General features: G+C 39.7%; 1 protein-coding gene across 3 annotated transcripts in view; it reads left to right on the top strand.

Moving 5' to 3' along the window:
* Positions 1-15,602, top strand: part of CEP120 (centrosomal protein 120) — an 82,914-nt gene extending 67,312 nt beyond the window's left edge. For 2 of the 3 annotated variants that reach the window (XM_080805103.1, XM_080805102.1), the window contains exons 20-21: positions 10,890-11,035; positions 13,812-14,642. In XM_080805103.1, the coding sequence (XP_080661229.1) occupies positions 10,890-11,035; positions 13,812-14,046 (381 nt within the window). In that variant the 3' untranslated portion in view covers positions 14,047-14,642. Of the gene's footprint in view, positions 1-10,889; positions 11,036-13,811; positions 14,643-15,322 lie in introns of those variants that run through there. The other variant, XM_080805104.1, reaches the window with a different exon arrangement.
* The last annotated feature ends 340 nt before the right edge of the window (positions 15,603-15,942 follow it).

Below are 15,942 nucleotides of genomic sequence, written 5' to 3'. Positions count from 1 at the left end.
TCACTGGTCATTCCATTCTAACCAAGATCCTTCTGGAGCAGGTCATTTTATTTCTATTTTCCGGAGGAAAGACACTGCGACCTAGAGAAGTCAAGTCAGGTGCACCTGCTCACACAGAGACTGAGGACTGGCGGTCGGACTGGAGTCCAGGCTCTTTCCCCTTTATAATGTCAGCTTTTTATTCCCTAGAAGCCAAATAGTGAAAGAATTTCAAGGAGAACAAAGGGACCCAGGGAAGGCTTTAGAGATTTCTGACCAAGGACTGAGGTACCTGTCACGGTTTGGCACATCCCAGCCAGGAAAATTTTAGATAGAAGAGCTCTGATGGTGAGAATCCAGGGACTTTGGACGGGAGGAAGTTCAAGTCGTGATGCCAAGGTCCTTAGGTGACATGCGGTAGGAGGAGGAGGAGTCCCAAGGAATTGGGCACAAGGAAGTGATGTGTTGAGAGTAGCTGTTAGAGGTAACAGGATTCAAATTCTCTCAGAGGCGGCACATGGGGTGGTTTAGAACGTGGCCTGGAGTCCTCAGAGGTGAGTGGAATCTGAGCTCTGCCTCTTGATTTTTCACCGTGCCAATGAGGAGACTAATCTCTCATCACAAGTTTGTCTGAGAAGTGAATGAGTGGCTTATACAGCATTTAATAAAGGTTTGGTTGTAGGATGTGCCCACTACCTGGGAACTGTTGCAAGGAGATGAGCTCTAAACCTGGAGTGTTCTTGGTTTTAGTCAGCGGGGACCTAACTGGTTGCTAGGTTTGGGTATTTTGGGGAAAATATTGGAGGGATTTGTGACTACAGTGTTCTACTCAACAATTTCAGATTTTTAAGTCTCCAAGAGCGGCGGATGCGACTATATAATAATAGAAATAGGCAAGTGGGCAGGCTATAGTTTGAGTAGTAACAGCACTTTATATTGATATGGTAGCTTTATAGATGTTCTTTAGAAAACTGCATAGAAGGAAAAAAAAATCCTAAAGTGCAGATATACCAGATAGTCTGTGGAACTTCCTAAAGTTTGGGTATAAATAGATGAGAGCACACGGAATCTGTGGCTCTGTCAGCATGGCATTCTGGGGAGCCTGTGGTGCCCCCCCCCCCGGAGTGACTGTTCCCCACTGAGCGGCGCTCTCCCCTGGGGAGTCCCACATTGTTAGAAAAGTACGAGGACAATGGGCTTACCATTGTATTTTGTCCCTCAAAGTTAAGGGAAAAATGTTTTAAAGACAGTGTTTGCAATACCACAATTAGATTTGCAATCATTTCCAGTCTTAAAACTGAGAGTAGACTGAGAAGACATGGAAGACCCTGCCTGCAGCTGAAGGAAAGTTACATAGTGAAAGAGAAAGGCTAAATCCATAATGAAAAGGTAGAAAAGGGTTAGCTGTTGACTAGGGATGACTTGCTTCTCCAAAGCAAATACCCTAAGTGCTGAAACGGAATTTCATTGGGATTGTCAGGAAAAGGCTGCCACCCCCTGCCCCTCCTTCCTGTCACAGGCATCCTTGTACACTTTGGCTCTTTCTGGCTACTCCTATTTAATGCCTTCTTTTCTGGTTACACGTTCTCCCTCCGCCTTTTCTACCCTCTTGCCTAAAAACCATTGGAAAAGTAATTCTGGTACTTTGTTCCTCCAGAGAAGTTACTGTCACAAAAGTCAGATGCTGGGCACCTGGGTGTCTCAGTGGATTAGGGCCTCTGCCTTCGGCTCCGGTCATGATCCCAGGGTCCTGGGATCGAGCCCCGCATCGGGCTTTCTGCTCAGCGGGGAGCCTGCTTCCCCCGCTGTCTCTGCCTACTTGTGATCTCTCTCTGTCAAATAAATTAAAAAAAAAAAAAGTCAAATGCTTCCCTGACTTAGTGTCTGTGTTAAGAACAGAACAGCCCTACATGACTGGTTTACCTCGGAACTATTTGCTCCAAAAAAAAAAAAAAATCTCATTCTTGGAGTGCAGTGATCTTCCTTGCAGACTAATTCTCTTCCTTAGCCCACAAACTTTCTGCTTTGGAAACAACACTGTAAACAAACTTTGAGGTCAGCAGGAATCACTGATGGTCTGCAGACAACTTTCGAGGTTCGGCACTTAGGAAGAAAGGCAAGAGCCATACTGAATTGTGCTCTGCCACTCACTGTTTTTGCAGGATTAAAATTAATAACTTCAACTAAGCACAATTCATATGTGTGAAAATACAATTTTTTAGAACTTTTTATTAAAAACACATTTATTGTGTTTGAATATAAAATTGGAATCCTCTCTCTGCTGTTGTTCAGATGATTGTTTGTGCAACTTCTTGTTTAAATTGGATTAGTACCATGTTAATTTTACATTGCCTCTGGTGAATAGCCACGGGGCTCTAATCTCTGCCAGTAATTTGTCACAGCAAAATCCTCTGGAGGGCCATACAAAACATTTGTGTAGTACGGATTAGACGGGGAAAGCCATATCTTAGATTGTTAATAAATGTTAATGACAAAACCCAGCTGGTAAAGCTTGGAAATAAGATCTAATGCTTGGTGCCTTTTGCCAAAACAATGTTTAAACAGATTTCCATTACTCAAAGGTGACCCAGTATAGTCAATTTGTGAATTAAAAAAATCATACTCCTCTAATGATTTAGGGGGAAAAAAAATCTTTTCTGTTGCCTCACAACCATAAAAATCTGTGTTTCCAAGCTGCAATTTTGTGTTGCTGTTGTTGGTCTTTGCAAACGGGGGAGACAATAGCTGTAAAATGGAATGTAAAATGGGTCCGAACTTAGAAAACAAAGAAATGAGCCCCAGACATTCTGAATCTAATGTCTTTCCTACAGGGTGTAGCACAGATCTTTAAAGAATTCTGATTGTTAGACAGTTAAGGGGGAATTTAGTTTCTTTTTACCGCAGGTCCACCAAGATACACTCTAGAGCTATTTTTAAACCCAAACACTCGAGTTTCGTTGTTCTACACATACTGAAGGTTGTGGCTTTAACTTTTGTTTCATAAATAATATGTTTACTTAAAAGCATTTATTGTCACCTTAGAAAATAATTGTCTAGGTAGCATAAAAGCCACTACTTAAAAAAAAAAAATCAGTCATTAAGAGGTATGAATTTGGTGCCGGAGAAAATTTAACATTTTCATTATGTCAGATCCATTAACACTAGGTACGTTTGTTCCCAGGACAGGAAACAGAACAAAGATTTTGGGGTAGGATGTGGGTCTCTTACCATATTTGTGCACAGTAGATCTGTTTAAAACTAAGCTCTGATGTATTTAGTTAAAACAACACAGACTTCATTGGCTGACATCAGCACTATCTTGTCCAGCCTCCTGCTTATCCACTCGGGGTAATTAATTTGATTAATTTATAAGTAATTTAGCCAAGGAGGGGATGTAAATCTTTGTTTAAGAAAACAGTTGGAGGTCCAAGTCTTGGTTAAAAACTGTGTCTTGAAACCATCCAGGCCCTCCTACTGACTTGTCAGCTCTGGGTTATTTTCAGAAAACTTGACTTGAGTTCCTTAGTTTCGTTGTAAGTTTTTCCCACAGACTTACATGGTATGTGTGAGTGGGAGAGTCAGTAGTGGCCACTTTTTAGCCGCTGTTTAGTCTAGTGTATGCATGTTTACATCTCCTCTCTGGATTTATAGGCAGCTAAGGCAAAATAAAGATTATACTCACTTGATGGAGGAGCCTTTAACCCAGAGCACCTGGCAACAGAGAGGATTTCTTGCTCTAACCTCTAATTTTTGTGCGTGCATGTGCGATGATTATTAATGCCACAGACTTGAAGAAAAATGCAAGGCATTTAAAGGCTTTTCTTCAGTGTTTCAGAACTAGAATGTTTCCAGTTTCGTAAAATGACAGTTTTGTAGGTAAAGCTCGTATCACATAATTGGCTTTAGTATTTTTTTTTCTGCTTGTAATTATGCTTGCTTATTGTAAACAAATGCAAATTTTGCAACACTGCATAACACAGAAGAACGAAATCACCGGTACTCTTATCCCCTCCTTAGCCAGTGTTAAGAGTTTGGTATATTTTGGTTGAGCTTTCTTGTCCTTTGTTTTTTAATAATTACTTTTTAAGATATCCTAACAGTCCAAAGAGGGGGCTTAAAGAAGATGATTCTTAGACACGCCAACTCCAACTTTATATTTTAAGAAACAGCATTATCGGGGCTTTGGAAGCTCTCCATGTGCCTTCTTTCAACTGTGTCCCCTCCAGAGGGGACCGACTACTTGCCTAAATTTGGTAGCTAGTCTTCCTTTGCTTTTCTCTACTTTTGTGTGTTTTTAAACTTTATATAGATGGAATCATTTTGTTGTCTACCTTATATGACTTAGAATTGCTTTTAAGATTTAGCTATAGTTAATTTTTATTGCTTAAAAAAACAATATGAACATATTGCACCATTTATCGAGTCCTTTTTCAGTGATTTTTTTTTTAACTTAGAATAAGACAACACTGAAAATTTTTGTATGTGCCCGAGTTGTTCTCGTATTTATACCAAAAAGTAGAGTTTCTAGTAATAGTGTTCACTGGTTTCTTCTGCTAAATATGGCCAAATTACTTTCCAAAGTGGTGGTACAACTTTTCAGTCCCCAAGAGTGCTGTGTAATTGTTATTCTCCATACCATGTCCAGCCCTTGGCTATTAAAACATGTGTTAATTTTTTCCAGTTTGGTGAGTCTAAAATAGTATCACTTTGTGGCTTCAATTTTCATACCCCTGATTACTTCTTTGGAGCATTGTTTTCATTTCTTTATTAACCACTTGTGTGGTTTCACTGGGGAATGGCTTTTTATGTCTGGGGCTCAGTAGAAGTAAGGCAACAAGTAATCCAGATTTTCAAATTACAACAGTGATAGTAGTTATTTCAAATTTGACTTCTGGTAGAAAATAGGTGATATAATGGAGAATTGGAATCTTGAATGATACAGAAATTCTGGAACTGAGAAGTACTTTTAAGTGCAATGGAAGATTTCAGTGGATGAATTAACAGCATATTGGTTAGAGCAGGACCAAGAATGTATCAACCGAAGTCAATAAAAAGCATCCAACCTGAGAGAGGGTTTAAAAGGTTGGAAGATATAGCCAAGACCATGAGCATCACATGGGATTAAGTATATGAGACTGACTTCCTTTTGTGTATAACTGTGCCCCTGTCTTAGTCTGTTTGGGTGGCCATAACAGAATATCACAGACTTAAACAACAGATTGGTTTCTCATAGCTGTGGAGGCTGGAAGGCCAAGATCACGGTGCTGGCATGTCAGGCTCTACGTTTGGTGAGAGCCTGCTCCCCTGGACCTCTTTTATAGGGGCAGCAATCCCATTTATGAGGGGTCGCCTTCATGACCTAATCGCCTCCCAAAGGAACCCATCCCCTAACAGCTCAAAATGGGAGTTGGGTTTCATTAGGCACATTTCCCCAGCTATCCAGAAGTAGAGAGTTCTTGAGAAACTTGTTGGAAGTTGAGATGGCGCAAAGCAGAGAGTATCCCCAACTTTTCCCCAGTTGGTGTTTTGCCATTTGGCTTTTACAAAAGACCTACACATATGGTAATGGCTTTTTCAGTAGTAGTCAAACTCCTCTTTGGATTCGTTTAGCAAAAGCCGGTACTAATTTAGGTTTTTTGGAATAATGAAGCCGTATAATACCAACTTTCAAAAAGGTGGGAAACCTGTACGCATTTTGGAGAGACATAAGTATTAAGCATCTAGCAAGCCCTCGGAAGACAGCAGAATGGGAGAGAAAGCAGTATTTGAAGAGATACTAGGTGAGAATTCTCTGAAAGTAAAAAAGGTATCAGTCTATAGATAGAAGAGTATTTATGAACTCTAAGCAGAATAAATACTAAGTAAATCATACCTAGATTCATCAGAGTAAAATTGCCCAAAAAAGCAAAACCATAAGGGATGGGGGTAAAGGAAGGCATGGCCTTCACGGGAACAACAGTCAGACGGATGACTTCACAACAGCAGCGCAGAAATTCACGAGAATACCATCCTTGAAGTACTGAAAGAAAATGACTGCCAACCTCAATTTCTTTATGCAGTGCAAATGTTCTTCATAAATAACAGTGACATAGGACTTTTCAGACTAACAAAAACTGCGAGACGTTGTCATGGCAAACCTCAAGTAAAAATATAAGGCAGAAGGAAAATGATCCCAGAACGTAAACAGAAGAATAAACAGGAACGGAAAGAAATATCTGATCAAATATAAATAGTTGTTGATTGTAGAAGACAACCCTCACAGCTGTTGTTGGGTTTAAAATATACGTAGAATTAAAATTAATGACAAATACCTGGAAGAATAAAAGTAGAAAAGATATGGAAAGAATGAATAGCGTTAAACTGTTTAAAGTACATTCCATTCTCTGTGCAGTTGTCAAAGCCCTGATCTGTATTATTAGGTCTTAAAGAAGAGTGGGGTGCCTGGGTGGCTCAGTGGGTTAAGCAAGGTCATGATCTGGGGTTCTGGGATTGAGCCCCACATCAGGCTCTCTGCTCAGTGGGGAGCCTGCTTCCCCCTCTCTCTCTCTGCCTGCCTCTCTGCCTACTTGAGATCTCAGTCTGTCAAATAAATAAATAAAATCTTAAAAAAAAAAAAAGTAAAAATGACTAAGAAGCTGATTGGGGGGGGGTGGAGGTGGAAAGACAAAGGATTAATCTAAGAAAAGATCAGAGCAGAGAATAACATAAAAAATATGAAAGAAATACAGCATCCTAACATGTAAAGATTTAAACCAATTATATGACCAGTTGCTTTAAATGTAAATGGACGAAATACTGTCATTAGAGACAACTACTACGTGAAAAACTAAAAACAACGGCAATATGCTACTTAAAAGGGATGTGGCTTAAATGTCAAGATACAGAATGGATAAATTTGAAAAAAGGAAAAGTATTTTACACATTAATACTAATCACGAGAAAGCCAGTCAAGCACTACTTTTGTCAGGCAAAGACCTCAGAGCAAGAGAGATTATTGTAGGTAGTGTTCCTCATCATCAAAGCGTCAGTTCACCTGGAAGATGACAACAGTTCCACCTGTGTATGCACCTGGCAACAGCCACAAATGTATACGAAGTGAAAAATTAGGAGAACTAAAAGGGGGCAACCCTCTCAGGTCCCCTCCCTCTTTGGGAGCTTTCTACTATTGCTCAATAAACTTTACTATTAAAAAAAAACATAAAAGGAGAAATAGACAAATTCACAATAATGGTACATTTTACTGTAACTCTCCTGGGACGTGATAGAGCAAACAAAATCAGTAACGATTTAGAAGATTTAATCAGTACCAGCGTTGGTGTATATATAGAATTATTTCATGAGAGAAGCCTAAAATACACATATTCTAGTGCCCAGGGGACATTTAGTCACATTGCTCACATGCAAGATCACACTATTCTCAACAAATTTCATATGGTTGTAATTGAGAGTATTTTCTGTCCACAGTGAGATTAAGCTAAAAATTAATAACGAAAAGCTAATATCCCCAAATGATTGAAAATTAAGTAGTATACTTCTAATTACCTATAGCTAAACTGAAAACCACAAGTGACATTAGAAAACATTTTGAACCAAAAAATAACACAGCATATCAAGACAGGACATTTAATGCAAGCTGTGCTTAGTGGGAAATTTTATAACCTTGAGTACACTTAAAAAATAAGAAAAGCAAAAAATTTATTTTTTAAATACCCCTTTCAGATGGTCAGTAAGAGCAAGAAATTAAGGCAGCTAGAAGAAAGGGATGAATAAAAATTGACAAAATAGGGTGAAAATATGCAACAAAATTCAAAAAATGAGAAGTTCTTTCTTAAAAAGACCTTCTTCATGGCAGACTGTTCAAGGACAAAAAGAGTATGCACTAAGTTCCAGCATCAAGAATAGAAAAGGGACACAGGGCTATTGACCCCATAGTCACTAAAAGAAGAGAATGGTAATAAAATTTTTCTGTAAACTTTGAGAAACAGAACTTACAAAGCTGATGCAAGAAGAAACAAAATATTAATTGGATAGCTATTAAGGAAATTGAATCTGTAATGATAAACTTTCACATAAAGGCTCTAGACCTAGATGGCTTCACATTTGAATTTTAGTAAAAACATTAGAAAGAAATACCACTATTCATAGACAAACTGTTTCAGAAAGTGGGAAGTCCAAACACTCCTTTTTAAAAATGAGACTAGCATACTCTTGGTCCCCAAATCAACAAGAACATTATAAGAACAAAATAAATGGGACCGTTTCAGGAACACTGATAAACCACTTATAATAATCACAACAGAGTTTATTAAATAAAAGCAAACATGGTAGTTTACCACCTTAAAAAAATACAAGGGAGAAAAAATTAGGAGGGTCTATTAAATGGAAAGGTGAAAATAAAACTGCTGTTATTTGTAGATGTCACTTAAACTTAGAAAACCAGAAAGTATCTACAGATGACCAAGTAGAATTAGTGAGTTTAGCAAGTTTGCTGGAAACCAATTCAATATATAAATGTCAATGTAAATTCTCTATACTAGAGCCAATTAGAAAAGGAGACTTTAAAATCTCTGCCATTTACTATAACATCCAGAAAGAAGAAACACCCAGCGGCATATTTTAAGAAAGTTGTTACCCTTACTATATAGAAAAGTATAAAATACTCAGTGAAATTAAAGAAGACCTAAATAATTGAAGAAGTAAACGTTGTTCACTGATTTAAGAATCAGTATTGTGAAGGGGCACCTGAGTGGCTCAGTGCGTTAAGCTTCTGCCTTCGGCTCAGGTCATGATCTCAGGGTCCTGGGATCGAGCCCCGCATGGGGCTCTCTGTTCAGTGGGGAGCCTGCTTCCCTCTCTTTCTGCCTGCCTCTCTGCCTGCTTGTGATCTCTCTCTCTGTCAAATAAATAAATAAAATATTTAAAAAAAAAAAGAATCAATATTGTGAAGATAATGGTTTGGCCAAGATGGTCTGAAGATTAAGCATAATCATAATCATAATCAAATCCCAGGAGCCTTTTTTTTTCAGCCATAGAAATGGAGATTGATATAAAAATGTGGAAGAGTTAGACTGTCCCTTATCAAGATTTATTATTTTAAAAGTGACAGTATTAAGGCCGTATGATTTAATGCAAGGGTAGAGATACAGATCAGGTTAGAGAGCCCATTAACAAACCCATACATATATGGACAGAAGTGGTGTGTGAGTGCGGTTTACTGCCAAGCAGGAGGAGAGGATATTTTTTTAGTAGATGTTGCCATGTCAGTTGGAGTTCTTTGGCGGGGTGGGGGCCGGGGGGAGAAACTTGATCTCACACATACTCAAAACCCAGTGCATATGAATTATTGATCTTAAATGAAGCTTCAAGATGCTATAAAGCAGCGTCTTCATACAAGAGTGTCTTCAAGACAGAGGCAGGCAAAAACTTCCTTAAATTGGACATAGAAGGCACTAGCTAGAATAGAATAGATAAATTTGGACTATGTTAACATTAAGTCAGAAACACCATTACAGGAATGAAAAATGCAAGACAAAACTAGTGGAAAATATTTGCAATTTAAATAACCAACAAAAGACTTACCCCTGTATATGTAAGGAACAATGAATATATCAGTCAGGAAAAATGCATAACCAAGTAGACCTAAGTGCCAGACGGTAACAGGAACTTTGCAAAAGGAGAACGCCATTAAAATACTAAACCCTGTTCAGCCTCATTAGTCTTGGAAAACAATGGAAAATTTACAGCGAAATTTCACTACATAAACCTATCAGAATGGTTTAAATGAAAAAAAAATCACATTATGCTAAGAATATGGAGCACTGGAGTGCTCATAGGAAAGTATAAATTAGTACGGCTACTTTGAAAACTGTCGGACAGTACTTACTAATACGGAAATTCTCCTACCCTGTGGCCCTTCTGTTTAAGTCCTAGATATCTATCCAATAGAAAGGCATACCAACATAGGCCTGTAGACATGTACAATAGTATTTACATCAGTGTTCGAGAACAAAACTACAGACCAACCCACATGTCCCTTAGCAGGGAATGAAGAGATTGTATATTCATCTAACGTAATACTATGTAGTAATGGCAGTCCTCAAATGAAACGTCCCTACCGCAATCTGTACAAAGAACTCTGAGCTAACTGTTTGATGATGGGGGTTTGCAGCCCCGCTTGCGGTACCAGACCTGTCTGTTCCTGAGACGGTTTGATTCAGTCCAGGGCCAGCCATTCTGGGGAAGCTCGCCCATTTTATTCCATGACATTTTGTCCTGTGTGCAGAGATTCTTGTGTGAACTTAGAGAAAAGAGGGGCAAGGCATACTCTGACCTGAGGCGGACGTGAACTTAGTAGAGACCATTCATCTGGGTTTTCACGGTGTATCTTATCTTTGTATAATTAACCGTTTCTTAGATGCTTTTTACCACCGGTCCCTTGGCAACTCATGGTGTTGCCAGAAGACTCTTCCCTCCTTCATCTTGGGTTCTCTTATGGTATTTCGCTAACCTCAGTACTGACTGGGCCTTGAATGACTGTGGCTGACTGCAAGAAGAGGGGACTTTTTTTTTTTTTTTTAAGATTTTATGTATTTATTTGACACAGAGAGAGAGATCACAAGTAGGCAGAGAGGCAGGCAGAGAGACGGGGAACAGGCTCCCCACTGAGCAGAGAGCCCGATGTGGGGCTCGATCCCAGGACCCTGAGATCATGACCTGAGCCGAAGGCAGAGGCTTAACCCACGGAGCCACCCAGGCGCCCGAAGAGGGGACTTTTGAAGAGAACCTGGCCCTTTCCAGACTGTGACTCGGAACGAGCCCACATGGCTGTATAGGATTATGATCACAAGCCAGAGTCATATGAAATATATTTACTCCTCACACTGAGTTCTGGCTTGTTTCTTTCTTTCCAGCGGGAACAAGAAAGTCAAATGGCTCATCTTAAAAAACAGCAAGAAGAGCTGGAACAGATGCGACTACGCTACCTGGCTGCTGAGGAAAAAGATACGGTGAAGACTGAGAGACAGGAATTGCTGGATATCAGAAATGAATTAAACAGGTATGATAACCAAAAAATGCCTCCCCCCCCCCATACAGAAATGGGAGTTCCAGTAGGAAAACCTCTTCATTAGCCATGGGGTCAGGACTGTCCAAAATAAAGGACTTCACGTGTCAGATGTAGTACGTGCGCTGCCGCAACCAGAAATCTACCCGAAAGACCGTTCTGCTCACGTTTATTGCCGTGAATGTAGCTGTATTTAGCCAGCTCATTCCTACTCATACCCTTAGTACTTTAAATTTTATTTTTGTGTGACTAATGTAGGATTGTTGTTACTACTTCAAGGTAATTGATTATACTGAATTTTTAATAACAACAGACACTTCAAATCTAGTTATATTATTAATATAAATAATAAAATAGCCCTTACTTATTAAGCCCTTACTGTATGCCAGGAGCTATGGTAAATGCTTTCTTTGCTCATTTTTTTCTCTTAAAAACAACTTTTTGAGGAAGATATCCCCATTCAGAGATGAGGAACCTGCTGATTAGAAATTTAAGTACCCTTTCCAAGGTCACATAGCTAGTAGATCATAGAGCCAGCATGGAAATGTGGTTCTATGGCTATATTTTTTTAGACTTTATTTATTTATATTAGAGAGAGAGGGAGAGTGAGCATTCTTACAAGCGGGGGGAGAGGCAGAGGAAACAACCTCAAGCTGACTCCCCGCAGAGTACAGAGCCCGAGGCAGGGCTGGATCCCAGGAATGTGATCGTGACCTGAGCCGAAACCAAAAGTCCAGCGCTTAACTGACTACACCACCTCCAGGCGACCCTGTGGCTGTGTTTTTAATTATCGTTCAACACCGGGCCTCTCTGTAATGTCATGTTCATCTTAGTGACAATTTCAGCAGCACCTCATGTTAGAAAAGCCATCATTAGAAAACGGCATGAGAACAAATTCTTTTTGGAGAGGTTTTGGGGGAAGGCTTTTTAACTTAGTTTATGAAGACACTAGTATTTTTGTTCCAGCAAAGCCTACTCTCTTAACTTGGACTGCCTTCACCCACCTTAGATTGGGTGGCTTCAACAACAAATTTATTTTCTCATGGTTCTAGAGGCTGCAAGTTCAAGATCAAGGTACCAGTATGGTTAATTTCTGTAAGGACCCACTGGCTTATTCACAGCTGCCTCACACGGGGAGAGGGAGCAATTTCCCTTGTGTCTCTTCTAATAAGAGCTTCTAATAAGGTGCCCGCCTTCAGGATCTCATCCAAACCGCATCATTTCCCAAAGACCCATTCTCCAGATAGCATCACATTAGGGTTAGAGCTTCAGCCTCTTACTTCTGGGGACACAAAATTCAGTTCAGAGCACATACGTTTGACACCTGCAGTCACTATCAGGTCATTTCAGAGCTGAAGTAAACAACCGCATTTACAATACTAATGTATACGTGTCATTTGGAAAAGGTCAAGTACCATGCGACAGGGGTCAGTTTTAACTCTTTCCTTTTATTCAGCAGATAATTAGTATCCAATGTGTTACAGACATGGAGGATGTTCTAAATGACCCTTGCTTTCTAAAATTTTGCAGTCATATACTTTTGTTTCTTTGTTTGTTTTAGTTTATTTTAGCATATAGGTATTAAGCCTCTGCTGTTTGCTAAGCACTGTTTTGGTGGCTGAAATACCAGTAAGCCATCTAGCTATCAAATTTGCAGATCAGGCACATTTGAATCTTGAGAACTTAAGCCACTAAGTACATTAGAAATAAAAGCAGAGTCTTCTGTATAAATTACAAGGCAGACCTCCTAAGTGATGGGAAAGGCAGGAGCAGACCATGGATGTGAGGGAGCCTGGGCAGACGCATGGGGCCACGACCAACGGTGTGACATGACTGTCACTGCACCATCTTTATAAAGATAAAATTTAGTAGTTGCAAATTAAAACATTTTTATAGCCACTTGTACATTCTCAATTAAAAACCTACTCTGCTGTCCAAAGTTGGTATTACTCTCACTTAGGAAAGTATACAAAGTATACCTAACATTCGCAAGGTCACGCGATTAACAGTATTCCACTGGAAACACCCAAGTCCCAGTCTGGTACCTGCTGTCCCTTCTCTGACCTCTAGGTGAGGCATCACAAACATACAAGATCTTCAAAGGTACATGCTGTCTAAACCAGGCATTCGCATCGAAACGCTATCCCCAACACCTAGCACTGTGGGGTACATAGAGGTATTGATTGAATGACTGGGGAAAATTTTGTTCAAAACAACCAAAAGGATTTAAAGACCAGCAATAAAGGGTGATTAAATAAGAGTACATCCATGTGAGGGAATGTTGTGAAGCCCTTTAGAAGACACTAAAAGATGCAGGAAAACATTTTATCAGTAAGTGGAAAAAAGTAGTATACAGCCTTGCCTATATCCTATCATTGGCTTCTTAGAAAAATATTTAAGACATATGCATTTTTAATTGAAAAGAAATACAGAAAATTATTACTTAGATTGGTTATCTTTAGATAAGATCATCACGATTTCCTTTCCTTTTTCTAGAATTTCACATTTCTAGAACTGCTACAGTTCTTACATATTTTATAATTAGAAAAACAAGTATTGTTTTCAAAACTGTCTTTTATGAGCATGTTCACTCTGGCTAGCCAAGTGGAATACTGGTTTTTGTTATCTTCCTGAAAATAATGCTACGGGCATAATTTCCCATTAAATCATTTTTTGAAACAGTGTTTTGTTAACCAAAAAAAAAAAAAAATCAAAACCCAAAACAGCATTTATTGCCTGCTTAGAGTGGCATCTGTTCTTGACTTCTCAGGTTAAGGCAACAAGAACAGAAACAGTACCAGGATTCCAGAGAGATTGCGAGCGGAAAACTGGACAGCCCGCGTGGCAATGCCCTGGAAGAGGGTTTGGATGATTATTTGACTCGACTCATAGAAGAAAGGGATACTTTGATGAGGACGGGTGTGTATAATCACGAGGATCGAATAATAAGTGAACTAGACCGACAGATCAGAGAGGTTTTGGCAAAAAACAATGCCAGTAATTAATACCATTTGGAAAATCTTTACAGAGATTCCAGGCCTGAATATTAGTTTCATTGTAAAACCCTCGAAAGAAGGGAAAATGGATATTTTAAAACCAATTTTCAATTTTTTATAAGCAAAATTTTGTATGTTACTGTACAGTATTTATTTGATTTTATTTACTTTATGCTACCTCTCCCACTCTGGTTTTATTTGTAATTGCATTTTATATACTCATTTTAAATGACTTTTCAGTGTTTCTCATAATTTATAATTTCCTGGCTAACTTTCCCAGCAGCTTTTCATGAGATTTGTCCTTAGAGAAATGACTGCAGTAATTTCCAGTTGTATAATTTTTCACATTGAGCCAAAAGAGTATATGTTGCACTTTAAAAATGCTGCATCCTATTCATTTGAATATGGCTATCTTGAACGTTGAGGCCAATTGTAAACAATTTTATTTAACTTTAGACAGCCTGTGTTTTTAACTTGTAATATTGGACAAATTTGAAAACAGAAAGCAAGATCAATGCAGAGAAGCGCTAGGCTCTATTGAATGACAACCTAGGCATTTATTTAAATAAAGTTAATAAAGAATAAACTTGTTTCCACACCCATTGAATTTCCAGATTTTCACTGTGCTCCTAACTTTTAGGAAGATGAAAGTCACAGTTTAAAAAGATGCTTGTCTACCCACTCATGCCCCAGATTGTATTTTGATTTCTTGAAAACCCAAACCCTCTGTAATGTAACAGACACAAAGGCTTCTGCTGAGAAAGAAGAGGGAGAAACAACTATTTTTTACTCCCCCTAATTTTGATTAGTTGGATGTTAAAGTACACGAGATGCAGCCACTGGGGTTTGCTCTGGAGTGCCCTCCCCTGCGAACTTCTGAGAATTCCTGCACAGCTCGGCTTCATAGCCCGTGTTGGCCCTTAGGGCAGCACTTGCCACCTCCTTTTCCAGAGTCTGTTAGCCAATTCACAGATTATGCGAGTCTTAAAATAGAAGTAGTTTACAATTTCTGATTCCCAGATATAATACATTTAAGTAGATTTTAGGAAATATATAGTGTTTACCGAGTACTTCTCTAAAAGCAGAATAGGCTGGAAACATGAAAATTTTCTATTGTTTTCAAGAAGGTGTATTTCTGGGGGGAAAGTAAAGCCCCGACACACATTCTATGTTTTGTTTTGTTTCCTTCATAACAAAGTATTAATCTTCTAAAAAACACCCCAGCAGTACAATGACAGAAACCGAAATGACTGAATGAGAGACTAACGACTCTGACTCCCAGCAGGAATGTGAACCGTTCGTTACGGTTAGACATTTCTCTCGCTGATTCTCCGGCCACACGCGCGGAACCAAGCATGTCTGTTGCAGGAGGGCGCTGGTGAAACCCGGCCCCTGGGCCTTCGGGGGCTCGGTGTGCGGCGCGTGACTGTCCTCCGACACTAGAGGGGGCCTCAGATTTAGAGAAACGAAAAGGACTTTTCTCCTCCGGTGTGTGGTTCCCTTCACCCTCTGTAAAGCCAGCTTCTGGCTCCGTAGCTTCAGCAATAAAAACCAGAATCCTGCGGACACGGAGTGCCCAAGCAGTCTCTTACTTCTGCTCCTCCACAGAGCAGGCCCATGATCGGCGCCTCCTGTCGCCCTGTGGGCTGGGTTTTTAGGGGCGTATGTTGCCCATGCGTTCATAGGTCTGGCAATGGGGAACATCTGAAATTGTGCCACCTTTTGCAGTCTTTCAGCAACAGTCAATTCGTGCATAAGGGTCATTTCATGACCCTCCCAGAGTGGGAAAGCTGAGTGTCAGCACAGCAGGTGAAGGAAGGGGGGTGGCCGCTGAGGGAGGTGGCTTCCTCATTACCACACCGAATGGCAGACCTCTCATCGTGTATTTCTGTGTGAAACAAAATT

Source organism: Martes martes (assembly GCF_963455335.1).
Source record: "Martes martes genome assembly, chromosome: 5".
Classification (NCBI taxonomy): Eukaryota; Metazoa; Chordata; class Mammalia; order Carnivora; family Mustelidae; genus Martes; species Martes martes.
Note: the sequence above shows the minus strand (reverse complement) of the source record. Positions and strands in the feature narration are given on the sequence as shown.